The sequence below is a fragment of the Eublepharis macularius genome, chromosome 3 (genome assembly GCF_028583425.1).
Source record: "Eublepharis macularius isolate TG4126 chromosome 3, MPM_Emac_v1.0, whole genome shotgun sequence".
Lineage (NCBI taxonomy): Eukaryota > Metazoa > Chordata > Lepidosauria > Squamata > Eublepharidae > Eublepharis > Eublepharis macularius.
Genome location: NC_072792.1, coordinates 84,248,991 through 84,276,729, shown reverse-complemented (window position 1 = coordinate 84,276,729; position 27,739 = coordinate 84,248,991). Strand labels below are relative to the sequence as shown.

The 27,739-nt window shown below is 42.1% G+C and overlaps 1 protein-coding gene across 1 annotated transcript; it reads right to left on the bottom strand.

The window, feature by feature from the left end:
• Positions 1-23,519: 23,519 nt before the first annotated feature.
• MID1IP1 (MID1 interacting protein 1) lies at positions 23,520-26,964 on the bottom strand. Its single transcript, XM_054975115.1, has 2 exons — positions 26,773-26,964; positions 23,520-26,013 (listed from the first exon to the last, which is right to left on the bottom strand). Exon 2 carries the CDS (start codon positions 25,708-25,710, stop codon positions 25,195-25,197), a length of 516 nt encoding a protein of 171 aa, XP_054831090.1. The 5' UTR covers positions 25,711-26,013; positions 26,773-26,964; the 3' UTR covers positions 23,520-25,194.
• Positions 26,965-27,739: the final 775 nt, after the last annotated feature.

Genomic DNA, 27,739 nt, shown 5'->3' with positions numbered 1-27,739 from the left:
TTAAGTCTTCCCAGTGGAGAAGACAACCTCAAATGGTTGTCAAACCAGTCATTCAGTGATTATAAGTAAACATTTTCAAACAGTATTAACATTTAGTGTTTAAGTCCATGTTAGTGTTAAGATTATTTCATGCATGCATATTTTTGCACAAACTTGTAAGTGTACCCCACCCATATCATTTGATGACCTGATCCAACAATCTATGACCTTGAGTAGAATCAAACTCACCTACTGTGCAGATGCAAAAGCACTCCCAGCCACAAGAAAAAGTAAGACCCCGTCCAAAAAAGATAATTGCCTCTATTTTTGTAATCTATTATCCATGTAGATCCTTTTTTAAAAACAGCCTATGCTTTATTAGCATAATCAGAAGAAAAGCCCCAATCTAACAAATCTGGTATTTAAGCATAAGTTCTGATTATTGCACAGAGCTCCATATTCACAGGGACTGCCCTGTTCTGTTCTGCAAGTTATTCCAAAGATTGGAGAATGTTCTGTGAACTTAGCCACTATGACAGAAAAGTATCAAAGCAAAGTTATATGGTTACTGGATGATGAATTCATTATCATTTCAAATGCCACAATGTTTGACATGACCATTCCAAGAGATGCTTAGATAACAATATAATTAGAAGCTGTACATAATAATTAGGATGCATCACCAACTTTATTGAATTATTTTTTATCTTGTTTCTTTTTCTCACGACACACAGAATAAAAAAGAAAAAAGAAAAACCACCAACAGAATATAAATTCAGCATGTCATATATAGACATGGGCACAAAGAGAAAAAAATGAACATAGTGTTCATTGTTCGTTGCCATCCATGAACAACAAACAGCGAACACTGACAAACATGATCCTGTTCATGAACATGTTCATTGTTCGTGGGGGCCAGAAGGCTCTCCTCCAGCCATCAAGATCCCTACTGCACCACTCCCAGAAACCCTACCTGAGCAGGCAGCAGGAAATGTACCAATAATAAATAATCACTTGGCCCCAGAGACTGGCAGCAGCCCTGGAACCTGAAGGGGTAGATCCCTATCCCACCACACACAAAGAAAATTCAAGCTCCAATGCACTCATCCTGTCTCTCTAACAGCAGCTGTCTCTCCCTGAAAGCTAGAGCTGGGAGCCCCCCTGCCCCCTGGTCTTTTCCTCTTGTAACAAATTTGGAGCTCCAGTCCACACTTGGAAGGAAGACCTGCCTATCAAGATAAATTGGGCTTAGATTGGGGTTTCCAGGGCAACAGCAGGAGTTCAGACAGAGTTCAAACAATCCCTGCCTGAGTTGCCATGGGAATTGATTGCAGGTGCCAGACTGTCTGGCTTGATGAACAGCAACGAACGAGGCTTGCAATGACCACCTGTTTGTTTAGAATGGGGCCTCACAAACAGCTTGTTGGCGAACAGCAGATTGGGCTGTTTGTGGGGTTTTTTAGTTCATGTTGCTGTTCGTGCCCATCTCTAGTCATATATAGTGATACAATGCAATTTTAATTCATTTTTATTTAGCTCTTAAGCTGCAAGTTTATAACCCAAAATTGTCTGGGAACTATTGTCCACTGTTCCAGGTGCTCAAGAATTAGGTGGTAATCTTGTTTATTGGATTTACCTTCATACTGTAAATTATGTGTCTTAGTACGATAGATGTTTCAATATGTTCCATAGTACCATGGAGCATTGCTTTCATGTTGCTGAACTGATTCATTATAGATTTTCAGACTAAATGTCATCTTATTTACCGGTTAATTTTGTTCAGGACAAATTCAACCAATATAGCTATACCACAATAAAACTCTGATCTAGCTAAGGAAAACAACTTAGCTGAAATAAATAAATACTAAATTAGAGAGCATGATCTGTGAATGGCTGATAGAAACTTTGTTGGTATATCAACAGATAACTAACTAGGAATACTGTAATCTGGAAAAAAGACATCACAAGAGTCTGTATCTTCTGGGTCAAGTGATAAAAACCAAAACAAGGGTCTTTAATAAAGATAGCCAACAGGAACATAGATTCCTCAGTAATTAGTCTCAGGGTCTCTTTACAAGTGTACCAAACTTGAGTTTGATTGGAGGAAAGCCTAACTGAACTTGTGTTTAACATGTGACCCAAAGCTTACCTGTCAAATGGAGGGGGGTGTATTGGCTCCTGTGCGTATGTGGAGGCAGGAGCATCTTCATTCCCTTCTTTAACCCCGCATGCTTTAATTAGCAGAGAAGGGTCATGGGTGGATGGCTATTTGTGTTGCAGCCTGCCCATGTTGTCTAATTATGTCTGGGTAGATACATGGAACCAGCTGTAACACAAATAGCCTTTCCCACAAGGGCCCTATTCCTCTTCTTAAAGCTCATGGGGTGCAAAGGAGGGAATGAAGACACTCCTTCTGCCTCCACATGCGTACAGGAACTAATTTGTTTGTTTCTCTCTCTCTCTCTCTCTCTCTCTCTCTCTCACACACACACACACACACACACACACACACTGCTTTAAAGGTAAGCTTCAGGCCACATGTTAAACATGAGTTTGGGGTGGGAGTTTTCCCAGTAAAACTTGAGTTGGGCACACATGTAAAGAGACTATGAGAAACACCAGTAAAAATTCCAGGGAGGGAACTGACAAGTCTTAAGAGGATACAGTGTTTTAGTATTTAATGTCTTTATAGACTTCAATAAATATCACTAGCAATTTATTAGAAGTGGCCACCTTTCTTATTTGAGGATTTAGTCTTCATTAGATAGCAGTGCTATTTTCAATTAATTCTCATAAACATAAAGCTGTTGTCCAGTACACCAAAACTAACAGTACAGATACAATGGACCCAATTACATTAAAAATTATAGCATAGCTTAATTAGTTTTAGCTAGAAAACAGAACAAAGAGACTATAAGCAATATAGATTTTTAAAAGCATAATTTACAATGGAAATCACATTTCTTAGAAACATGCAATCTGTGTTTTTAAAAACCTAAGACCTATCTATACTGGAATAAAGGAAAGGGTATTAGTAGATATCAGAAATGCCTTGAAGTACTCTTGTATAATTCCTGTTGATGAAAATGTTTGAACCATTTGGACTAATTCACTTGGCAATTAAAGTATGATCAACCATTTTTAAAAAGAAAAAATCTGCCTAGATTGCATTATGTTCATGGCAAGCCAGTCATCTGAGTCATTCACCTGGAACAAAGGCTGTACTCTGTTGCTACAAATATTCTAAGTGCAACATAGAGTGGTTGGATGTATAACTATGATTCCCCTTTGTGGAGGACATGTCTTTCTCCTGCATATATAATTTAGATGATTCATGAGATCATATCCATGATCAGATGTCCTGTCTCTTTAAATTTCTATTAATAGCAACCATGGGATGGGGAACTGAATTGCAAATAGAGCATTGAGAGATGGGATAACCCTTTCCCCATGCACCATTTTCCCAAACTAAATTTCTCCCTCTCCACAAAAGCTATTTGTCACAATAGAGAGAATATGTAGGTTCCTGTTTGGGTGGCTATTCCCTCTAGGAAAATAGTTCAGGAGGAAAGTGTTAAATCTCCCTTTCCCGGTACCTATCAGATTTATTCAACCTGCACCAGATATTAACATAAATTTTAAATAATGGGCCTCAAATTCTCAAAACTCAATCTAGTTTGGCCCTAAGGGATTATTCTTTTTTAGAATATTCAGGATTTTACAAAATGCAGGCACTGGGGCTGCAGTTTTGAAAGGGAGGATCTCTAAAATGCAGGGAAAGAAAGAAAAATTTAAAACCTTAAAAAAAAACCTTGGAGATCACTTATCTTGAAGTTTCTTGTGCTTGTACTGGATAAATATAGTCATGTCCTGTTTAGGTTGTTTGGGAACTGAGCGCCATTACTGTCAACCAAGGCTTAAAAGAGCACATGCGACTGGAATCTATAAAAGCCATTTAGCAATGGAGCAGCTGTTGACAGAGGCTGTGGAATTTGTTTACTGAGCATTTTGCAAGGCTGGTCAGATCCTTGTTTGGATACTTTACAGTCAAACCTCACATGCAAGCCAGCCATGAATTTATTCTATGGATCGCTAACCTCCTTCTGTGTACTGGATGCCCTGAGAAACCTCAATGTGAACCAGAGTACATAGATATATCCCCACAGCCACTCCCATAAGTATAACAACACTTTTCCTATTTGCTGTGACCATGGAAATGGCTATTGGCCATCTACAGTTCACACAATCCATAGTTTTGCATGGCAAAACTAACAAAGATGTGTGAAACAGCCACTTTGAGGGGGAAAGGATTTGTCCAGACAACTAATGGTATCTCACTTTTATCTTTATGTTTCTGTAATTCTAGCATTTTCTTTCACTTCTTTTCACAACATACTCTGCCTTTGAGCTTTAATCTTGTTCTATTTATTTATTTATTTTGCTTCAAACAAAGCCTCAAATGAAATTCAGAAACAATGAAAGTATTAAAGGAAAATGTCATTCCCATCAATAACATCCATCGTTGTGAGTGCCAGAATGTAGAAGGGCATGATGTCACCACTGGGAACTTTTCAAATTTCCATTGAGAAAAAGATTCCACTCTGAACAGAGCCATCTTTGTTCCATAGGCAGAGAGTAGTTCCCAAGAGAATTGAATTCTAACACAGCCACACAAGACAAGAAATGTGATGGAATTCATAATCTACCAAAACAAAAAGTTCTGTCTTTACCCTATACATAGGGAATACTGATTCATAAGAAGAGTATTCAAGGTAGCACTTTTCTGGTCACTTGCACTGAAATAATTTTCAAGGGCTTGTTGACTCCTACATTTCCCCAGTGCTTTGTTGTTGTTGTTGTTGTTGTTGTTGTTGTTGTTGTTGTTGTTGTTGTTGTTGTTGTTGTTTTAAAAGATGGCCGTACTCATATATAAGGTTGCACTGATTTCCACCATTCCCCCATCAGGACTTATGAGAGCCTCCCCCCAAGGTGCCAGTACTCAGTCAGTACTGATCGTACCACCACAAAAGAGCCCCATGTTTCTCTTCAAGCATCTCCATTTTGTACTATATGCCTATTTTGTCTCCCCCCCCCTCTGTTTCCTGCTTCTACACACACACACACACACACACACACATGCATGTATTAATGGCCTACAACAACACAAATTCTTCATTTTAATTCACAGATTTCCCGCAAGAAGCAAAATGTGCAAGCTGTTTATATGTTTATATATGTGGACCAGTTTTAGTATGAACAAATTAGTACAGGTTAAAAAAATGCTCTGACCTGGATATCTCCGGAGAGCCAGATCTCAGAAGCTAAGCTAAGCAGGGTCAGCCTTGGTTAGTAATTGGACCTCCAGTGAAGACCAGGGTTGCAGAGGCAGGCAATGGCAAACCACCTCTGTTAGTCTTTTGCCATGAAAACCCCACCAAAAGTCAGCTGTGACTTGAGGGCAGGATCTCTCGCTATCAAAAGAAAAAAATACCATGGAAGTATCCAAAAATGTAAACATAAGGAATGGGAAGGCTTAAAAAAGGGGGAAAATGTGGCACCTATTCAAGGCTATTATCTAGAAGTTGGCAATGGCCATGACAACTAAAGGATGGTGTTACAGAGACAGAGACACAGAGAGAAACTCTGCTTTAAACTAATGCATTCTGAAATTCTTCAGACAATCACAAGCTGCTTATTTATCTATATTTGCAGTTGTGGTGGAAGAGGAGCAAATATCCTGCAAACTGGTTAGAAAGGATTCGGCTGCAGCCAGAATTTGAAACGTTTTAATTTGACCCTCATGCCTCACGCAGAAAATAGCAAGGTATTTAATATAATACTGCAAGTTGAGATTTTTTGCCAGACTTCTTGCTTTTGTGAATTGATAGAGTAACATTATTTTTTTTTTAGTATAGGCTGGGTAAATCATGATCCAGTCCTTATTAGGACCCCAAGAAAGTTCCTTTTTCTCTCTTAACCAGTTTCCTGTTTCTGTCTTACACTGTTTTTCTCTCTTAACCTTGAAATGGGGGTGGGTCCATTTCTCTTCTTTTGTGTGTGCCTAGATTGCATGTACACTCTGCTCTGCCAATGATGTCACTTCCGTTTTAAACCTGAACTGAATTTCATTTTATTTTTTGTATTTAAATGTTGAAGTAATAGTTCAGGTTCTAAAATAAATATTCTTATTGCTTCTTTCAGAGTGCAGATTGTTGCCACATAATTTTACAAAAGATAACTGAAAATTTTACAAGATATAATTGAAAATGGGGGGGGGGTTGCTTCCTCTATTTTAATATTATGTTGCTGAGACTGCCAATAGATGCACTTATGAGAGGGCATCACCTTAAAATAGCCACAGTGGCTGGATTAAAACGATGCATTAACTACTGGAAATCACAAAACTGTGTAGCAATGAAAGTTTCTCAAGCATTCGCCTTTTGCAGGACCCAGCCTCCAGATTCTAAAGGGAAAACTGACATAAGTTACAGTAATCAAGAACAAGTGAGCACCTACACATGACATTTGAATTTAAGTATGAATTTAAATATGTAAGATTCTTACACAGAGCTTTTTGAGTCAAAGAAAGTAAGCAGCTTCATTGAATTCCAAACCTAAGAGACTTAATATGTCAGAGGGTGTTACAGCTTATCTAGAGTGTGCTTAAGATAATGCCTGTACTGCATTGCCTAATTTTTCCATGCTAAAGCATTATGTTCCTCTGAGCATGCAATCACACTTTCGGACTAACTACAAGTAGACAATTTTGTACTATTCTTCCTGGGAATTGCAGGATGGGGGGCATAGATCCAACTATTCATAGCTCATTTTAACAATGAACAATAGATCTGGTTCAGACAGTACATTTGGCTGGTTACCTTGTTCAAGGCCAAACACAGAATACTGAAACAGTGAAAACACATGCACACTTGTAACTTCCACAGAAAGTCTCATAAGCAATTCTAAGAACCAAGGTAAGTTCAGGCCTACTAATATTAATCAAATGAAGGCAAACCTATACAGATTTATATATTAACTGCATAGCATACATGATTGTCATGAAATTCACCACATTGCTATGATTTCTTATTTTATCCTACCGTTCATATCTTGTAAAAAGCCTCATAGGATACTCAGGCAGGAGAATGATTAGAATGACATGAATTTGGCAAACCAAAGGGAAAGGTAGCTGTAGGACATGACCACTTAGGGATCTGCCTTATCCTGAGTGTGATCCGGTCCCATTCCCACCCGACTAATGCAAAGGGGTTCTTTTATTGTTTTCTTCTTTAGTTAGTTACTTCATTTATACCCCAGCTATCCCCACAAATGGGGAACCAAAGCAGCTTACATCATTCTCCTCTGTATTACTCTTTTCTTGGGGTTTCATTTCACTGAATAGCTCTAATTTTGACTATTACCCTGTTAAACTAAGGGCTTCATTTTGTTAGCTTGAAATTTTAATTTCAATAATGATGATTATAAGATGTTCTAGAAAATGATGGAACAGTTTTCTCTTCCTTAGAGGAAGTTGTGAATTGTTTCCAAGATTCTTGTAAGCTGCCTTGGGTTCCTTATACGGAGGAGGCATCTTCAAGGATCTTCAGAGTCTGTAGTTTTGTTTTAATTGCACCAAATGATAGAATTATTTGGTGCAATTAATAATAAAATTAAAACTTGGTTCAAAAATACATGTTTAAAAAAATTAAAAACAAAAAGTAATCAATGCAAGATAAGATGGCTTGCCAGGGATAAGGTGCCACCCCAGAGTTAGACATCAAATAGAGTATTTGCACTGGTTTCTTGGCTGATTGTTTAAGGCACAGTTCGTTAATAATAAAACAAAATAAAGGTGTGTCTACAGCAGCCCTTCTTTAATTGTCTCTTTTGGGGAGGGGGCTAACTAAATATTATACAAATGTAACAAATTCAGATTTTTTTATTTTTAAGGAACAGCGACTTTGAAAGGAAAAATGGCAAGTTGTGACAAAACCTTTTTCCACCCACTGTTTCTCTGCTCTAGGTCATCTCTAAGCAGGATTCCAAGGGCAATACTCTTCGTGTCTGGATTCAAGGAATCTTTCTTTCTGATTTGGGCCTCATTTGGAAGGCCCAATAGAAAACTGATATCTTTCCACACAAGGATTTCCTGCAGACTGAGTGGTGAACTGCTGCACTTTTCCCTGAGCATACTCGTTATATCGTTTTCTATTTGTTGTCCCTCCATAGTTTCTGAGAGCCTCTCTACACGAGACATATCAGTGCGTGTTGGTCAAGTGTAGGGAGACATAATGTTAGCTGGGAAGCATCATTTAAAAACACAAAGACAGTGGAGATTGGTCCTCAGAGGGTTTGTTAGTTTCATCTTTGCCTCACAGAAGGCTCTGTCAATTTCACCTCTCCAGTTTGAAACTGTGTGGGATCATAAGAGGGCAGCAAGGAACGGAAATGGACTGGAACTGCCTTCCAGAGCCAGGCTTGGACCTGGAGAGGTTATAATGGGCTGAAATTTGCTTCTGGCATTTCATAGGCCCTTCACACAGCTCCACTGTATAGCAAAGCCTTTGCCCTGCTGCTGGTTCTATCTTCTTAAACTACCCTTCCTGGCTAACATTGCATCTCCTGGCATGTGTTCTTCATGTGTCAGATGTCTCATGTAGAGAGACTCAACGTTCTTTGTCTGTGCTTTCTCAAGCATGAAGAAACCACGGAAAGACAACAAATGGAAAATAACATTATGAGCAAGCTCAGAGAAGATGCACAGCAATTTGGCCCCCAAACTTCAGGAAGACTTCTCTGTGAAATTCTGCTGCCCAACACAAGGATCACAAATAAAAGGCTTTATTGTTTAAAGTCCATTTGTTACTTTTAATTACTTCCTAAACAGGATTACGTATTTCACAGAGACCAGCTTTACTGAAAGTATTTATTCTGGCAAACAGCCATGGGGTAGATAAGAAAGAGTTCACAGGCTCACAGGTTTGGCAAGAATGCAGAGACTGTACCAAGTGGCATATACATAGACTGAAAAGGTTATTTTTTATTTATTTATGTCATTTATAGTCTGCCTTTCTCACTGAGACTCAAGGCGGATTACACAGGGTGAGATTAGTACAATCAGTATCATGGACATTTCCATAAACAATGCCATAGGATAAATAAATACAAGAATCCAATACAGAGTTGAAGAATTGCTGAACAGAACAATCAATTCTAGGGTTGACATTAGACAACATGAAGCACAGGTAGTACATAGGAGTACATATTTAAAGCAACAGATAATACGTAAGGCGACATAGTGATGAAGTCTATGGCCCCTAACTCATTAATGAAGCATCTGAGACCCCCTCCCTATAATTTAAAAGTTAAACATTTCCATCAATATCCCTGACCAACAAAGTTTGTCATAATTGTCAGCATGAGGACTCTTTCACAGGCAACTTCTAAACAAAAAAATTGGCAGTGCATTGTATGCTAACCTAGAAGTGTGTACCTAATCAAGAGATGGTGTGTGACAAGCTCTCTTGCCAAAAACTCAAGCACAATATCAAATCTTCAAAGTTTCACATTGAGCCATTTTCATAGGGCATTGGAAAAACCAAGTCAATCGAGGAGTTTGGATTTAATTGATTGAATTTGATCCTTGTGGTGCTACAGAGTCTTATCAGTTATTACAGATGAATTTGCAAATCCCATTAATAATTCTTATATTACTACTAACTTGAAGATGATGACTACAAATGGGATTTTCATACTGCTAACTTACCTTGTTTTTTCATCATTGCTGGCTCATTGTTCCCTGAACTGAGGTAAGATCGGAGATTTCATGTGCATTTAAAAGAAGAAGGGGGGAAAAGAGTCTGTCCTTAAATGGACTGTACTCCAACATTTCCAGCAGCTCCTGCACCTCATTTGTTGCTGGAGATGAGGCCTGCACAGAGTGCAGAAAGAGGGAGGGGTGATTTTAAAAGTGAAACAACAGTTCAAACAGCAGGCATCAGGTTGCCAACCTCCAGGTGAGGCCTGCTGAACTCCTGGAATTACAAGTGATGCCCAGACTACAGAAATCACTTCCCCTAAAAAAAATGGCTGCTTTTGAGGGTGGACTCTATGTAAAATACCCACTGAGGTCCCTCCTAAGGTTGCCAGGTCCCCTTACCCTTCTGGCAGGAGAGGGGGAGACCTGGCTCTTACCTTTTAGAGTCCTCTCGCATGTGCTCCCAGCGTGATGTAATGACATCACTCCTGGAAATGATGTCATCATGGGGAGCTCACCCGCTATGTTCTGGCCCAAGAGGTTTTTTGCCTCCTGGGCCCATTCTCCGGGGCCTTCCCCCCATTCACTGGCCAGGTGAGTGGCCTGGGGGACTGGCAGCCCTAGACTCCTCTCTCCAAACCCAGCCCTCCACAGTCTCTGCCTCCAAATCTCCAGGAATTTCCCATCTCAGAGTTGGCCACCCTAGAAAGAACAGAGGTTTCAAAACCAGTGGATATGTATTTATTTCTCCCCAATGGGAACCCAAAGTGATTTACTTCATTCTTCTCTCCTCCATTTTATCCTCACAAAACCCCTGTAAGACAGGTTAGGCTGAGTATGTGACTTGCCCAAGGTCACTGAGCAATTTTCCATGGCAAAGTGGGAATTTGAACCTGGACCTCCAAGAACCAAGTTTGACACTCAAACCACTATGCAACACCCTCAGAAAAATGGTAGGAATGAAACATCTGAAATACCTTAAATAACACACAGTTGTGAAGAGGCCAAAGTGCTTCAGCAGGAACATCTACAAGTTGCCAACGTCTCATCAGAAAAATATGAAAAGCATTGTCAGAATTTTCTCGGATAGGAATGTATGATGGAATGGTTTGCGATCTATACCCGCTAAGACCAATGGAACATTTTAGACCTAGTATAGTGTAGCAGGTACGAAACCAAGCTGTTAACTCCCCTTTTTTCAAATCTTGCTTCAGCCAAAACCGCACTAGGAAGTTTTGGCCAAGGCACTGGCTCCATTCAGACATTGTTTAGTCTATTAGCTATAAGTAAAAGACCAAAGTAAACCCCAGTTAGTCTCTCACTCCAAGTAGAATCCTGTCCGGAGCTCCCTTGCAATGCTGTGTTGCTGGTAATACCTTGGAACATATTTGGTGTTGTCACAAGCAATAAATTGGTACAGAAGGGAGGGGGGACCTAGGAAAAGCTTAGCCTTCTCCTTTTTTGTTCTTGTTTGAGGATTAATAGTTTCTACCTCCATCTAGCTGCTTCTGTGGATTTATTCACTTTTAAATTGTGAAACAAAACTAAGCTTTACAGCCCCACTTTCTCTATTGCCAATTGTTAGCCACCCTCTATTTCCCCTTTTTTTGTCTGCTATGTTAATGTGTCTGCCATGTTTCAAACTGTGAGGGGCAAGACATGATGGCATCCTCATGTCCACCATGGTTATGTCCCCATCATTTTAAGTGATTTAAAAATGCCACAAGGGCCTGATTCTGATTGGGCCTGCAGCAAAGTTAGCTAAGGCTCTCTCTCTCTCTGTCTCAAACACACCACACCTTTACAAGTGCCAAACAGCTGCACCCTTCACAGCTGTTTTGGCACTTAAAATGGCAGAGGACAGAAACAAAAGGGCCTCTGCCTGCCACGCTGCAAGCCCAATCCGGATCAGGCCGTCATGGCATATTAAAATCACTTGAAAATGGAGCCAGCATCCCTGTGGCAGATACGAGGAGGCCATCATGTCTAATTCAGCCCTCAGTTGGGACCAAAAGTGGGCTGCAGCTCCTTTTCAGGTGAGTTGCAAAGCCTGGAGGGAGTATAAGGAACAGGGTGAGTGGGGAGGAAGTAGGATTGTCAGCCTCCAGGTAGTGGCTGGAGATCTCCCAGAATTACAGCTGGTCTCCAGGCCACAGAGATCAGTTCACCTGGAGAAAATGGCTACTTTGGGGGGTGGACTCTATGGAATTGTGCCATGCCAAGGTCCTTTCCCTCTCCAAACCCCACTTTCTCCAGGTTTCTCCAGGTTTCACCCCTCAGATCTCCAGGAATTTCCCAACTTGGAGCTGGCAACCCTAGGAGGAAGTGACTCTGGGTGGCTTAGTGGCAAATTTGGGCTTGCCTGTACATAATGTAAGAGGTAGACAAGAACAACAGACTGTTACTCAGAAATACTATATATTTATATAAATACTAAATATAAATGTTCAGTGTCAACTGATGTGAGGTTCCTAGATTTTATGGTGGGATGGGGGGAAATAGCATGGAGTTTGAAAGTGAATCCCAAAAAGTGCACTAAGTTTAGAAATGAATCCCACTTCAAAAAGTTTGAAAATTACTGCTCTAAATTGTGTTCTGAACCAAAACAGGATTTCTACACACATACGAACACATTTTTCTTTCATAATTTTTCTGTTTTAAATTTCCCCTCCAAAGAGGTCTCCGAAGCATATTCCTGCTTAAAGAGACATTAGCGACAGGGAGGAGGACATACACAGGAAGGATGGCTTGTCCCTAGAAAGCACCCATAAAGCAGGAACAGCGAGATTTTCCTTTGGTCTGTGCTCGGCTCTCCGTATGGAAGCAGCTAAAATGGGTGATGCTACTGAACAAACTGGGGTTTCTGTATTTAGACATTACAACAGATAACATCAGAAATAAACAATGGTCCCAATGCAGCATCTACCAACAAACTACCTTTAGACATCACACTAAAACAGTATTTTATCAAAACACTGCATTGGTTTATCGTGGTGTCTGAATGCAGCCACTGTATCTCAGTTTTAGCTTTGATTAGTAACTGGATGAGAGACCTCCAGTGAAGATCAGGGTTGCAGAGACAGGCAATAGCAAACCACCTCTGCTAGTCTCTTGCCATGAAACCCCCGCCAGGGGTCACCATAGGTCAACTAGGACTTGAGGGCAGGATTTCATTCATTCATGAAAATAATAGTACCAGTCTTCCTAACAGGAGAGTTGTAAGGATTACAGAAATAATTTTCAAATAGACTATAAAATCCTAAGTATGTCCTATTGAATTTACATTTAGACTGCATGTGATCTTGGTAAAACCTAACGGATTTGAACTTGCTCACCTATGTCCTATCTATAAAAAAATAGATATTGAAAAGCAATTCAACAGAAGAAATCATTATAGTCTGTTTCCTAATAATGTATTTTTCCATGATGCTATACAGGATCTGATTCATAAGCCACCAACTGATGTGTGAAAGAATTACTTGCAAACATATCGACGCAAGGATGCTTAATTCTTCAGAAAAGTGTTCAGCAAAGCTACAAGGTCTCAGTGTGGCCAAATCAGCCTCAAGCATATCAAAAATGCTATGTTTGATCCTGATTTTGCCCCTGGAAGTGACATCATTGGGACTTCCAGAGCACAAGTGGTTTGTACACGTGCAAGGGACATGGGTCAGACCCCGGCTGCCACTAGTGACACACCCTATCCCCTGCATTTAAGGTAAGGAGGGCTGGCAATCCTAATCTTGACTCTCCTTGACCTGAACCTTGAGATTTTTTATTTCCAGATCTTTGATTGGTCATCACGTAGAGCTTTGGGTTGGCCCAAAGCAACTACTTAATTTGCATGCTGGGAGAAGTGTATGTATCTACTTTGCTCACGACAGCCTTGGTGGATTGTGGGACATGAAGGCTAGTTATCTGGGTGAAAGAGAGAGTGGGGGGGGTGCCTTTTGGAAGCCTTTGTGCTTGTTCCAACTGGCTGCTTCATTACTGAAAGGCCTCAGCTGAAAAAGTGACAGGTAGAAGCTACGACAAAAGGAACTTTTACTGGACTTCCGTTCAGTACTTTGCTGCTGAGCTCATTTCTTCTGATGTAGGCCTTCTCTCAAGGTCTTTGTTTGCTGAGTTTTACACACACACATACACACACACACACACACACACACTCCAGAATGTCTCTTTGGATTGGAGTTGATTGCTTCTGGTGTGGGGTCTCCTACCTCTGTTTGCTGTAGTCACTTCTTTGGAGAAGCTGGCCCTGAGAGCTTCTCTTCAGATTGGTGGCCTGAAATTCAGGAACTGTGGTGCACCACCAGATTCTGAAAAAAGACAGTGCTTCCAAGACAGCAGCTAAAGAGCAACATTACCTGAAAGCTGCACTCTTAGTGAATTGTGAATCAGGCCCTGGCTTGTTAGGCCAACATTAATCTTGGGACTCTGAGCCTTTGGTTTGGGAAGGGAAAGGAGTTTGGGGTGGGTGGGGAATACCATATCCACCATTACAGGTTCTATTTATCTGTTACATTAAATACAGTTTTGCTTAAAGTGTGTGAGTAGAAAGTGGGTTCCTTTAAGAAAGGAAACCTTAGACAGTGAATGCAACCTCAATTCGAACACCTGGGTTACAGTAACATTGAAAGGGTTTGTTACAAGTTTATGCACCAGCCAATCACAGGTTTCTAATAATCACTGGAAGATCAACATTCAAATGACTAATATGCAGGTAAATGTGTATATAAATCTGTCTGAGAGTATTATTTTATTTCACCTTGCAGAACCAAATAATATATGATGGAACAGAGCTCAGTGAGCCAAATTAAATTGAAAGAAGTGGTGTATTTGAGGGTTGCAGAGAGGGAAACTGAGTAAATCTGATCTTAAGACATTTGCAAATAAACCTGTGCATCTGTGTGTGTATGCTGTCACTTTACATTTTTGTATTATCAGTGTATATTGGAAATTTTGCTTTTCCTGATGTTCACTCTTTCATCTAAATTATAATAATCTCCTTACAATATGATAATCTTTTCAATGACGCTATTGTATTACCACAACTAATAATAAGGACTTATAGAACAGGCAGACTTATTGCTAGAAGGTGCATTCATATCTGTCAACACCTTAAAAGCCACTAGACAGCATTTTCCCATGAATGTTCTTAACTGCTATTCACTGATGAATTGTCAGTGTCATGGCACCTCCATATGCTCCTAATAGCACAGCAAAGTTATGTGATAACTCGGTAAAGCCTCTCATTTTCAGACATTCATAAACCCTCCTTACACTCAATACATGTGGGCAGTTTTAGTTTGCTTGCTTTTATTTCTATTGCTATTTGCGAATGGATTTCCCCTTCACTAATCCATACATACAATTAGTTTGAATTATAAACCAATGTGTATGCATTGTTGTAAACACAGTATACAAATGAAATAAATAAATCTCTTTGGAGGTACAAATAATGAATTTGTGGTTGGGATTTAAGAAAACCACCTACAAGTATCTTCATAGTATTTTAAGAAATAGGGCTCTGCCTCTAAGAGTGCACTAGGTCCTTCAAAGAAGCAGGTATGGTCATAATACACTGAACACAAGACCTAATCTGCTCTTCAAATTAAAATACAGTTTAGCTAATAAACTATTTTTATTTTTCCTGTTTATGTTTTACAAGGGACCTAGAAACAGAGAAATGCTTTGCAAGCTATTTGTTTTCACTTACTGTAGAATAGTTTTCATTGGCCACATTGTCTTTGAAAGGCTTAAAGAAACGTGAGCCTCCAGCCATTTCTCTGGGTAAGGCTGACTTCTCTGTAATCAGTGCGCATTCTTCTGCTTTGACAGCAGCAGATCCAACCAGGCTATCCAGAAAATGTAGTTTGATTGTTCTCTCGTTCTCTCTTCTCTCTCTTTAATCTAGTCAATCTGGACATGTAACAATTTTTTTACATGCCGAATACTTTGTGAGAAAGAACATAGGAACTCAAAACTTGCAACATTTAAATCTCTCAGTATCATTCTACCTGGATTTCATCACCCCACACAATGAGCAAAGCACATCAGCTGTAAAATGTGCCCCTTGGCTGTCTTTAGGGTCAGTATTTGATCAGTTCAGTCTACTCTCTGGGGAGGAGATTGACAGGACCCTGCAATCAGTTAGGCCCACCACGTGCCTCCTGACCCATGCCCATCGTGGCTGGTAAAGGCCAGTGCTGATGGTCTACAGTCCTCATTGGAGGCCATTGTTAACACGTCTTGGGCACCGGGGGTTTTCCTGAGCCATTAAAGGAAGCCATGGTGAGACCTCTCTTAAGAAACCATCACTGGACCCTACCGACCTGGTCAATTATCACCCAGTTTCGAACCTCCCGTTTCTGGGAAAGGTGATTGAGCAGGTGGCGGTGGAACAGATACAGGGTTTCCTGAAGGATGTCTTGGCCCTAGATCCCTTTCAGTCTGGGTTCCAGCCAGGACATGAGATGGAGACACTGCTGGTCACCCTCACGGACGACCTTCACAGACATCTGGATCGAGGCGGTTCGGCGCTGCTGATACTATTGGATTTGTCAGCAGCGTTCAACACAGTCGATTACAATCTTCTGACCCACCACCTCGCCGATGTGGAGATACGAGGGACTGCCTTACAGTGGCTTGTCTCTTTTCTCCACGGTCAGGGACAGAGGGTGGCGCTTGGGGAGAAATTGTCACCCCGTCACCCATTGATGTGCAGGGTCCCGCAGGGGGCAATACTCTCCCCTTTATTGTTTAACATCTACATGCACCCCCTTGTCCAGTTGGTGCGCAGTTTCGAGCTTGGGTGTCATCAATATGCAGATGACACCCAGCTGTATCTGATGATGGACGGCTGGCCCAACAGCCCCAGATATCCTGGAACATGCATTTGCAGCCGTGACTGATTGGTTGAAACAGAGTCAACTGAAACTGAACCCAACAAAGACGGAGGTCCTGTACTTGAGCCACGGGGGACCGGGTTCAGGACTCCAGCTCCCGACTACTGTAACTCGCTCTACACGGGCCTACCTTGAGCCTGACCCGGACATTGCAGCTGGTGCAAAATGCAGCGGCGCGCATTATCATGAAAGCACCAAATAGGGCGCATATTACACCAATACTACATGAGTTTTTTAAAAAATAAAAAAAATTGTTAAAAAAAAATACTACGTGAGCTGCATTGGTTGCCAGTGGAGTACCGGATCAGGTTCAAGGTTCTGGTATTGACCTATAAGGCCTTCTGCGGACGGGGGCCAGCGTACTTGAGGGACCATCTCTCCCTGTATATTCCCCAGAGGACCGTCCGATCGGGATAAAAACAACTGTTATTGGTCCCTGGCCCCAAGGAGACCTACCTCGCCTCAACTAGAGCCAGGGCTTTCTCAGTCCTGTCTCCTACCTCGTGGAACACTCTGTCTACTGAGACCAGGGCCCGGCTGGGTTTACTATCTTTCCACTGGGCCTGTAAGACACAGTTGTTCCACCAGGCTCATGGCTGAGGTTGGGCCTCCACTGGCCGGAGGATGCAACATCTACCCCCCTCCTTGTGAAAGTTGCCCACCACAGTTTGTTTTCCAGTTGCTGTTACTGTGCTGCTATATCCAGTTGTATTGCTGTATCGTTGGTTATTAGTTGTATTGTTGCCACCAGGCAAAAGAGTATTGCTATTTTTATATGATGTTTTAATGTTTTAATATGCAACTTTTAAAATGGTTTTAAGGTTGTTATCCGCCCTGAGCCCGCTTGCGGGGAGAACGGAATACAAATATGATATAAATAAATTAAATAAATAAATTAAATAAATAAACTTGAGCAGGTACAAGGAGTTGATGAACAGATTTAACACTTGTTTCACAATTCATAAGCCTTCTACATAAAGCTATTATGCTTGCAAAACATATATTCTGAAGAGCACACAACTAATCATAGGAAAAGGCTCCTCCTCTGCAGAAAAGTCTTATAAAAGAAAATAAACTCAATATAACTCTTTTAAACTGAAATCCACCGCATATACTACGCTGGAGTAAACTGATTACTCCTTTATCTTCCACTGACTCCAGAAGCAAAATGTCTGGTGCCCTGGGGAGATCAGAAAGTTAGAAAGCAGCTTAATGTAAAGATTTCACAAAATAGTTTGTATCTTCATGCAGATCCAGATGATCTGTGCAAAATTTATAAGCAAAATGAATAGGACGTTCAGGGTGCATAAACGTGCAGGGTGTCAGTGTGACCTATATGAGTTGAATTGCGGTAGACTAACTATTAACTAACCTGACCCAGACAGTTCCTGTTGTGAAATAGGCCCAATTCTATTCTAAACTGCCAACAGAGTTTACAAACTGGTCATCCTTAGTTGCAAGAAGTGTGTATATATTTTCCTGTGTCTGATTCCTCTCACACAAGGGGACCAAGATGTGAAGCCTGTTTTTTTTCTTGTTCATACTCATTATTTTGCCGTTAGGCAAGCCAAAGTTGTCCAGCACAGATTGGCTTCTAACAGTTTGAGGGTCAGCATTCCATGATCCATGCCACCAGAGGAACACACTCTTTCCCAACAGGGACCATTTTTTCCACAAAAATGCAGGACTCAAGTCTTCCCAGGAAGTTCAAGACTCTCTCTCTCTAAGAGTTTTCTTCTCCCATGCCTATGAACTGCTTGCCATCACCCAGAACCCAGTTAACACATAGCCAACTCCATTTTTAAATACTTTGCAATAGCTTGAAACGAAGGCTTTTGGGACAGTGTAAGCATTGAACCCTGCTTGGAATCCCATCTGTACCAGTGTGGGAAGCCATTTTTCTCTTTTTATACTATTACTGACTTCTTTTGCGATAGAAAAAAACTCAGTTTGCTTGATAATAAATTTAGATGGTATGTGTTTCCACTCATATTCCTAATGAGTAGAATTTGTCTAGATCGTTTATCTGTGCCTTAAAAATAATAATATCAAGGTATTGCATGCCTCGTGCAGCAAAAACATCCTGGCATTTCTTCTATACAACTTATATTTCTTTAATGATGTTTGGAGAGCCTACAAGACTCCAGTAGTGGCAGCTGTTGGAAAATAATCCTCGCTAAACTGCTGAGCAAAGTGAGGCTTACTCCTTTGTAAAGGTAACAGAGAGTTCAAAAGAGGGTTTGAAAGATTATGAAACCAGCAGGCTGCAACAATGGATTTCTAACCTTTGAATAATAGGTAAAGGAGGCAAAGACAAGAGTATTTACTTTGAAGGTAGTTTAGCAAAAAAAAAGTAGGAATTCCCAATTAAATCTAAAATCCTATCTGCATTCATAGATATTGTTAAGAGGTTTCAGGGGGAAACCTGACCACAGAATTAAACGTTTACTACACTATTATATGTAGTGGTGGACTTACAGATTAAAACCAACACGGAAAAATCTTTGCATGTTGTACTGTTAATGTCATCATTTCACTGCTTGTTATATATGCCAATATAGAAAAAGCACAGCTATTGTGAAGATGCCTCAAATTCACACCTTTTATAGTAGCCACAAACCTTACTAAATAAAAACTCTTGCGCTAATAGACTAATTTGTCTGTTCCCCACAGGATTATGAAGTTTAAAGTAGAATTTAAAGATCAGGACTTGTCAAATCCCAGGTGCTGGGTCACCATAGTGCCTACCTATGATTTTATTACAAAATCCCTCAACAGTCATCTCTAGAAGTATACACTTATTTGTCATTTCACATCACAGTATGCTTTTGCTGTGTTACATAAAAAATACTGTATGTGCATATTCTTTTCATTGCTTGTTTATACTATGTAGTGGTGGTAAATGAATTCAACTGCTTTCTATGCTAGCGTCAATAATTAAACAGTGCTTTTTAAAGCAACATTGAAGTTATGAGATATTATGAAGTAGTTAGATTAGGGTTAGATGTTAGATTTTTGCTGTGGTTTTGAGAAACATCATTACCCCGTATTTATGTACTACCAGAATTTTGTCATAGCTTTAAAGAAAATTATGAGAAACTGTACAGGTTTAAGTTTTGTGGTATTAGAAAATATGGTAATTAAAATACAAAACACTGAAGGCTGAAAAATGAATCTGACTCCTACTAATATTTGGACTGGCTCCTAGAGCCAAAGATTATTTGTCAGGGCCTGTCTTATCTATAATACTGAAGCAAGAGTTTAAGACAGATGTGTAAAACACCACCACAGATACTGTGAACATGATCTAACCAAAATTAAAGTCCCACTGATTTCAGGATTCTAGAAGTTCTTAAATCTATCCCACAGAAATCAGAGGGCTCTAAAAGCAAAGTAGATTGATTTCAACCTAGGCAATTTAGTTTAAATCACTGAATTAAATCAAGTTTGTTGTTTTGAAATACATGCATTTGCTAAGGCAGTATACGTGCTAGTTAAGATAAAAAAATGATAAAACTCAATTGGAAGCTAAAGAACTACTTGAGATACAAGGATTTCAGCGTATCCAGCTGAATTTTTTGGCTTTTTTATTTAGAATTGCAGATCACAAAGCATATCACAAATGTAATGGTGGGTTAGTGTTTATAGCACTGGACAATGATCTAGGATGTTCAGCTTTGAATCCCCACACTGCCATAGGAGCTTCCTGTGTGACCTTGGGCCAGACATCCCCTCCCAGCCTAACCTACCTCACAGGGTTGTTGTGAAGATAAAATAGAGAAGGCTGTGAGATGCTTTGGGTTCCCTTTGGGAAGATGGAATATAAACAAACAAACAAAAGATGCTTTCTGAAACTTTCTCATTTTCAGAGGTTTGCCATGGAGCAATCAGAACTAAATACTAAATATTCTCCTTGGAGTCATGCTGTTCTTTACATTCACCCAACAACAGCACTTGCTGCTATAAATAACAGACTAAGATACTATAACTAACAAAGGTTACTTTTTCTTTAGAGGGCTCAGTGGCAAAATGTGCTATACACAATTATTTACAAAGTACAAACATGTACCCATAATTCAAAGTCCCAAATACAAACATGAATATCACAACGTCCCTTCGAGGTAGTCTCATAGAGCTATCAAAGTCCTTCTATTAGCGTGTATTCTTGCTTGAAGAGCTCTGGACTCCCTCTAATTAATATGCAGTAGGTTCAAAATGCAAATCAAATGAAGCAAGGGAACCCCAAAAGCACCAAAGGGGTTCCCAAGTGGACAACTCCAGGTAAGTGCGGCGTTGTAGCCAAAAACATACAGGTAAGTGTGGCGTTGTAGCTGAAAGTGAACTGACTTGTTAATGTTTTATTCTTTGGTCTCCAAATCCAGGTGGAAGTCAAGATGGAAAAAGAGAGGGAAAACCCCAGCAGGGGGTTCCCCAGGCCCTACAAGCTGCCGGCTCGTTCTTTGAGCTTGTTTCACGAAATATCCACTTTACCAGGGGCCACTTCTATACCACCAAAACAGTCACACAATTCTACAAACAGAAAACTTTTCATTGCACCACACACTGGAAGATGAGTTTAGCTTTACCGTCTTACATGTCTCTACACTTAAGGGCCAATTGAATATTCAGAGAGAGTTGCTTAGAAGGGAGGCTGAATGGATTCACCGTCTAGGCTCACTACAGCCAGGGGGTTTGAACCAGGAGAATAACTTATCTTGCTTTCTGTAAAAAAGATGCCTTAGTGCTTGTGATATAGTGTGGAATGATTACCTGTAAATGTTAATAGGGGTACTGTACCTTTAAACAACGTGTGATTTAGCTGCTTGTTAGTACTTATGGGATTGGGGTGGTTCCCCCCAGACCGTCTTCCCAGTGCATTGAATGAATGCACATGAACATTTTTGAATGCATTATGGGTGAGTGATTAAGCCAATACAATGAGCTAGGCTATGGAAACAAATCTTTATCCATGTGAATACTGTGGACGTGTAACTATAATTGACATTATGATTCTGTTTGTAGAACTGTGTGACTGTATTGGTGGTATAGAAGCGGCCCCTGATGAAGTGGATATTTTGTGAAACAAGCTCAAAGAACGAGCCGGCAGCTTGTAGGGCCGGGGGACCCCCCTGCTGGGTTTTTCCCTCTCTTTTTCTTTCTTGACTTCCACCTGGATTTGGAGACCAAAGAATAAAACATTAACAAGTCAGTTCACTTTCAGCTACAACGCCACACTTACCTGTATGTTTTCGGCTACAACGCCGCACTTACCTGGAGTAGTCCACTTGGGAACCCCTTTGGTGCTTTTGGGGGTCCCTTGCTTCATTTGATTTGCATTTTGAACCTACTGCATATTAATTAGAGGGAGTCCAGAGCTCTTCAAGCAAGAATACACGCTAATAGAAGGACTTTGATAGCTCTATGAGACTACCTCGAAGGGACGTTGTGATATTCATGTTTGTATTTGGGACTTTGAATTATGGGTACATGTTTGTACTTTGTAAATAATTGTGTATAGCACATTTTGCCACTGAGCCCTCTAAAGAAAAAGTAACTTTTGTTAATTATAGTATCTTAGTCTGTTATTTATAGCAGCAAGTGCTGTTGTTGGGTGAGCTATTGTTTTGCACTTGATTTTTGCCTTCTGTGTGTTACGGTTCTTTACATTCAGTCATCCACTGTCAACTAACTAGAGCCTTTATGAAACCTAGGAGCATAATCCAAAATCTTTGGACATGCAGCCAACATGCAATGGAAATGCATCAACACATATTAGGGTAATTCTAAACATGCCTGCCCTGAAATCAATCCCATTTTATTTGATGTGGCTTACTCCCAGGAATGTGTTGTTAGGATTGCAACCTATGTATGATTAGTCTGCAGTCAAGGCTACAATCCTGTGAACACTTGTTAGTAACCATGACTGAACTCATGGATGAACAGGCACAGGACCAGGCTGTTACGTGTCCAGAAATTTTCAGAAGCAATAATTGTTTCTCCAGTAGATGGAGGGGGAATGTTTGTACTCTTGAATGGTATGTATCATAAAGATTCACAAGTGTGAACACATTGCAGAGCTCAGGTAGCTAGAGGGTATTACAATAGTGTCTATATGGGATCTGTGAGTGATCCTAGTGAGATACAGGATGGAGACTAGTTCCTAGTGCCTGTGATGACTTCCTTGTCCCTGAAGCTAGTAAGATGTCAGCAATATTAGTACATGGCTTTTTGTAACATCTATAATGGTTAACCTCAGAAACCAGATATTTTTACTTGTGGCCTCCCTTCCTCCTGTTCTAAATATAGAAAACCCATTTTTAACTCAAGTTGTTTTTGATACGATGGTCAGAGGCTCATTATAAGCCTGTACTCAGTAATCTCTTACAACACGTTTGTATGAAATTAAGATTTAATGCTAAACCAGATTACTTTAAAGAAGCATAACTGGTTTTTTAAAATTAGAAATCCAATTTTTTTTTAAGTTGGCAGAACTGGATTGTGCCTATTTTTCCTTACTTTCCTGAACTATGGATAAATAGCCTGTAATAGCAAATAATTCATATATATTTTAGCATAACACTGTCAAATCTGAGGCGAAGAAAAGTCCGAGACCATTTCTAACTCTAAAGCAACATATCTGAATCTTAAAAGGCTTTGCATCATTATGTGGTAATTATAGTTTTAAAAGAATTGAAGCTCTAAGTGAAATTCTTAAAATGGCTAACAAAACTTATGAATATAAGCGGGTTTACTCAGGTAATAGGCTATACATTAATATAAACACACTGTATTGAATTTATGTTTGGGTTTTGAAAAAAAAGTATTCCACTCATTTGTTCATATAATAATAACTTTTAACATAACTTCAAGTGCTAGTCCACTCAAGACATTTTCTCATTTAAAACAGAAAAACCTACACAGAATGAACAAGCAGATTCAAAATTCATTACTCAAGCACAAAACATCCAGTTCAGAAATGATACAGTTTAATTACTTTGGGCTACCTAAATCTAATTATGTAGTAATTATGTTCTTAAGTAATTGTGTTTAAAAGAGACTGACTTGTATCCATGCACTTTGTATACAACATGTATTTCAAATCAAACTATGGGCTTACTAAAATACTGTTAAGAAGGGCTAATATTCAGTTTCCTTGGTCACCCCCCCCCACACACACACCCCACGCATTAAATATACCCTGTACTGAAAAGCAACTTAAGGTGGCTGGATAATCTGCACTGCAAACAACTGAAGTTGTTCTCACTGGAGTCAGTGGGGTAAACGCCCATTGATTTGAGCAGAGCTTGGTTACAACCAACCAGCTCTTTCTCGACCACTGTGTGCAAAGTATTTCCTATAAGAGCTCTAAGCACCTAGTGCAATGTGTGTGTGTGTCATGGGGGAGGAGAATACAGAAACAGCTCTGTGACGTCTTCTGGGGATGCTTCCTCATGCAAGAGCTGTGCCTGCAGTAGTATAATTTAGCTCATTTTTTAGAAACCTGTTTTGGACAGTCCATTAGTATCTACCACTCTTGTATTGCAAAAGCATTTAGTTCAATTAGCAGCCTAGTATAAAAAACAGCTAAGTCCATTTTAGTCAATATAATTGCTTATTTATTTTAGAATATACTCTACATCTGAATAAAAAAGTTTTAAATAGTCTTCAATGCATGTACAACAATGGGACCCCATGTCTTTCCATTGAAATAAGGATGTACATTAGTGAACTGGTTCTATCCTCTGCAACATAATTATATAGTTTGTTAAGTGACTTATTTGCAGTTTCATATTAACCAGCTCATATATAATATGGAAATGTGGGTGTCTTTATTTAAGGGGAAACAATAATTGTTCACCCTGCCTGTAGAAAAAGGGCAGTATTGACGAATGTACACTTTTGTGCGTTGGTAAAAAAAACTGCAGTTCTAAGAGCATGCAAAGAAGAGAATTTAGACTGTATATACATATATATTAATGTTACAAAAGTAGTGCAAAACAGGAAAGAAGTGATGCAATTGCCACTAGTACTGCCATCACACTCACACGGACACACAAAGAGTTTTCCATACTTTTTCAGTAACTGGCCTGGGCCACTGTACATCATTCTGAGTCCTCAAAACATGGAAAGTATGGCTGCCTACCTGTGCCAGTTATTCCAGGCAGAGATCCATCACCATCACCCTGCCTTCCTGAGAGTCTACAGGGGCCAACAGCAAACTGCTACTAGACTATTCATTGTGTGAAAAGCAGTCCCTTCCATCTTTTCATCTTCACATTCTTCTTTCAAATAAACATTTTTGCATTCATTCCAGTGCTCACTAGTGACCCTTGATAATCTCCTTTGCTCAGTTTCTCTGCAAGGACCACACAGTTTCTCTCTCTCTCTCTCTGGCAGGGGCCCGCCTCACCCCTCTCTCACACACACACAAGCACACACACAACTTCATTCTTGCTAGCAAGCTTTGCTAGCCTTTCCCAACTGATTCCCTCTTTCAGACTCTCACAACGTGGCAGGCAGGCAGGCAGGCCACCTCTTCCTCCTCCCAGATCAGTGCCCCCAATTGTTGGCTCCGATCTCCTGCTTGTATCTGTTGGTTAGCACGTTGGCCTTGCGAGTAAGCTTGGAGAGCACGGTGTGCAGTCCGCTTAAGTGGTAATGAAACTGCTTCTCCAGGTCCTCCTCGGCCTCCGCGTCCTCCGCGATCCCCCGGCCAATGTCCACAGAGCCGGCGCCGCCGTTCAGCTTCTCCTTCTTCCTGCCGCTGGCCTCTTCGGCCGCTTGCTGCAGCACTCCCCACTCGATGTCGTTGCGGATGGACTTGAGCAGCACGTAGTGGCTGTACATGTCTCGGCGGGAGCAGTAGGCGCCCCCGTTGGGGGCCAGTTGGGCCTCCCTCTCCGCGCAGCCGCCCCCCGAGTCCAGCTCCTCCAGCAAGAGAGGCACATCCCTTAGCAGGCTGGGCACCATCACAGTCTGGTCCATGTTGTTCACCGCCCCGATGAAGCGGTTCATGGCATTAAAGAGGGAGTGTTTTTGGCTGTAGGACTCGCAGATCTGCATCATGCTGGCGGCTGGGCGGGGTGCAGCGAGAGCGAGGCGAACCGGCGGCTGCGGCAAGAGAGGGTGTGCCGCCCAAGTCCAGGAAGCTCTTGCGGCTCAAATGGAAGTAGCGCGCCCGGCAAAACCAGGCGCCAAGCCCAGGAGAAGTTTGCAGCAGGTTTTTTTCCCTCCTTGGAAAAATGAAGCGCGCTGGCTTTTCGTCCGCAACAAATCTCTTTCCAGAAGCTCAGCAGTATTTCCCACGGGTTCCCCCTCCAGTTTCTAGTTGCAGACTCGGAGCGAGAAAGTGTCTGTTACAACGAGTTGCTGTAAGAAAGAACAAAAGATGGCGATTAGCCCCGGCTCGTCCAAACGCTCGCCTCCTAGTCGCCGCTCCCCATCTCCACCCTTCTCCTCCTTTTAACCGCAAACGTTCTCTCCTCGTTTTATTATTAAACAAAGCAAGCCGCGAATATTACATTTTTCTCTCTCCCATATTCCGACAGAGCAGCTGATCCGGGACTCAACCCCAGATACGCAGGATGTAACGAGCGTGTTCCTGAGCTTAAACCGAGCGTGTAGCTTGCCAGCCGCTCCCTCCCCCATCCTATTCTTGTACATTTGGGAAGAAGCTGCAGCGCTGCCCTCCGGAGAGATGTGAGCCAGTTCCCAGTCTTCCACTCGTATCCCAGACCCACCCCATCTCCCTTGACCTCGCCGGACATCTTCGCTCCAGCCCACCCCGTCGGTCTTCCGGATCGTTGGCGTGCCTCCCGCCCGTTTCTTGGCAGCGCTTTCTGCCAGACGAGAGGAACCAGACCTGCGGGGCGGGCCGCTTCCTCCAGCCCCCCGGAGCAGCCGGATACAGAAGGATGGGGGATGGGTGCCAGCGCGTCTGATGCAACCCCACCCCCACCCCAGCACCCCTTTGTGCTGCTCGTCTGCGGCAAGCAAGCCCACCCCCACCCCCTCCCGACCGTCTGAGTCAGCTCCCCGGCGCGCTTCGTCGCCGCAGTTCACAGCGCCGATGCAACAAAGGCGAAGCGCCCCGGCTGGCGCGGTCGGGTCGCTCAGCCGCCTACTCACCACGAGCTCCAGGCGCCGGCTCCCTAGCTTTCCCTAACCAGCTCCGCGGGTGTCCCTGAGTCCTGCTGCAGCTCATAGCCCGGCTCCCATACTAGGAGCTGTATTTATAGGCTGTGTGTTAAAGCGAGGTGTTTCCAAGGGCCGCCCCCTTGCAGCGAAGCTAGCCGGAGGGGGGGAGGGGAGAGGCGAGGCGGCCTTCTCCGGGTGACCACAAGTAACACCGGCTTCTCCGAGGGGGAGGGGAGGGCGGCTCCGCCTCTCTCCTGACAGCCGGCGAGGGAGGGCGCTGCGCGGACTCGGCCCTTGCCCAGACCGGCGGGGAGGGGCAGCTGTACATCGCTGCGAGGAGAGCGCTGGGACAGCTTGGCTGTCGCAGCCCCGGAGCCTAGGTGCTTCGCGTCCGGTTGTAACGGAAGAGGAACTGGGCACGAAACGAACTCGCGGGCTCCTCGGCGCTGACCGGCTCGTCCAACGCCGGCGGAGAGGGGAGCCTGGCGGGCGGCCTCGTCTGGGACGCGGGCGTTCTGCGTGCTCCACGCGTTCCCAAGCCGCCTCGTTAGGCAACTCCGAGGATAGGAAGCCGCCCTTTGCAACCGGCATTTGCCGTTCTGCGCCATCACCAGCAAGCCCACGAAGGACAGACATTTTGGCCTCTGTCCAAGACAGCTGTTATCTTCACCGAACAGCTGAGCGAAGTGCCTGGGCCAGCCCGGCAGCATCCGAGGAGGGGCCTTCCTTCCCCCTCTGGGAACCGGGATCGCGCTCTTGTCTGGCTCTGCAAGCCCGAAAACGCTTTTCTGTGACTCGGCTCCGCTGCTCAAGAAAAGACTGCCGAGCGGGAAATGCTTTGCAGCGCTGCCTAACCAGAACTCAGCCCAGAAGCCTGCCGTCAGTGTCAGCTTCAACCCTGGGAAATGGGAGGCAACAGCGAAGAGCGTGCCTCTGAGACTGTACAAAGTATATGGAA